Source organism: Tupaia chinensis, unplaced genomic scaffold, assembly GCF_000334495.1.
Source record: "Tupaia chinensis unplaced genomic scaffold, TupChi_1.0 Scaffold000186_1, whole genome shotgun sequence".
NCBI lineage: Eukaryota > Metazoa > Chordata > Mammalia > Scandentia > Tupaiidae > Tupaia > Tupaia belangeri.
In genome coordinates, this window is record NW_006159661.1 from 806,381 (window position 1) to 808,063 (window position 1,683).

The 1,683-nt window shown below is 47.4% G+C and overlaps 1 protein-coding gene across 1 annotated transcript in view; it reads right to left on the reverse strand.

Moving 5' to 3' along the window:
• Nucleotides 1–1,683, reverse strand: part of PARP4 (poly(ADP-ribose) polymerase family member 4) — a 115,008-nt gene that overhangs the window by 26,091 nt on the left and 87,234 nt on the right. The window contains exons 32-33 of the mRNA XM_027771130.1: nucleotides 1,270–1,452; nucleotides 17–310 (exon numbers count right to left, since the gene is read on the reverse strand). Coding sequence (XP_027626931.1) covers nucleotides 17–310; nucleotides 1,270–1,452 — 477 coding nt within the window. The remainder of the gene's footprint in view (nucleotides 1–16; nucleotides 311–1,269; nucleotides 1,453–1,683) is intronic.

The following is a 1,683-nucleotide window of genomic DNA, read 5'->3' on the forward strand; positions in this document are numbered from 1 at the left end:
AAAGGAACGGCAGGAATCTGCTGGAGTGGAGAGCCCAGAGGAGGGCGAGGAGCTCTAGGAAAACTGGGAGGAAACGCAGGGCCTTTGGGGAGAGGAGGAGGGGGAGGAGGCGCTCCATGAAAAGGAACAGCAGGACCCTGCTGGAGTGGAGAGTCCAGAGGAGGAAAACTGGAAGGAAACATAACACCTCCTGGGAGAGGAGGAGGAGGAGGAGGGGGAAGCGCTCCACAAAAACCAACAAGAGGAATCTGCTGAAGTGGAGAGTCCAGCTCAAGGGAGGTGTCAGCACTACAAAAGTCCACCGCAATCCCTTCTCTTCCATTCTCCTCTCGGGATCTTGGGCACACACACACATGCACCTGGCGTGAGTTTAAGCCACGGGGACTGAACCGTGTTCAACTACGTGGGAGTCTAGCGGCATAGCCATTACGCCAACTGCTGGTCCCAGGAAATTAATTTCTTACTCCATGGTCTGCTTGGGAGCATTCATTCTCTTTCTTTCCTTTTTTTTTTTTTTTTCCTTAAAGAATTATTTATTTATTTATTTACTTATTTTAATTTGACTAGAGAGAGAGAGTAAGTAAGAAAGCAAGCTACTAGGTCCGGGACTCAAACAGTGGTCGTCCATGTGGGAGTATCCAGTGCCTTAACCACCATGCCACCTGCTGGCCCCTGGGAAGTTCATTTTCAACTGAGAAATAATGATATTCACTAGCACGAGTTTCTGGCCTAATGTTTAATAGAGAGACAAATCCCAGTCTTGTTGAGCACACTGTCTTGTTTTAAATTGCCAAAAGGGCATGTGTGTGCCAAAGAGAGAGAGAGAAAACTCCCCAGTGGGCGTGGCCTTGCCACAATCCTTTCTCTTCCATTTCTCCATCCTGTTAGGATTTGGGGCACGCACATGCATCTGGTTTTTCAAGTCACCAGGTCAGGTGCAAACCACCGTCAACCATGTGGGATCCGGTTTCCTTAACTACTAGGCTACTGGGCTGAGACTGTTTAGCTGCTTTTTGTTGTTTCGGCAGCGAGAGCTTCTCCATGAAGCAAGCAATATGGTCAGCATGCTGACACAACTGTCTCACCTCTTCACAGCCTGGTGACAAACAGTCTAGATCGACTATGTTGAGTAGCACTGTTCTCATTTGTGAAGCTAATTAACCTCAGATTTAAGGACAGAGAAGACAAATACCTCGGTTTGTAGACTGAAGAGTTCAGTTCGAGGCACAGAATTCCTCCAGCTTTGTTTGCAGACTGTGTCATCCTCACCTTTGTCCTTGTTTTCCTGTGCCTGAAAGCTGGCTGTCGAGTCACCTTCTGTTATGCCAAATTTCAATTTCCTTTTTAAAACCGCACTTCCTAGAGGTAGTGCTGAACATGTTTCATCACTTTCTGTTTCAGGAGAACTTTCATGACTTGAGCCAAACTTAAAATCTGACTGGAAAAGACATTCTGGTGAAGACACGTCACAATAGTTTAATGGAAAAGCCCGAGATTCACTGTGAGAGAGCCCAAGTGCATCTCCCGACAGCGTGAAACCAGTGCTTGAGACATCAGTTGCATTTTGAAAATGCAAAGTAGAGACACCAGAGGAAAGAAACCCAGCACCTCCCAGGAGAGGAGGAGGAGGAGGAAGAGTAGGAGGAGGAGGAGGAGACACTCCATGAAAAGGAACAGCAGGAA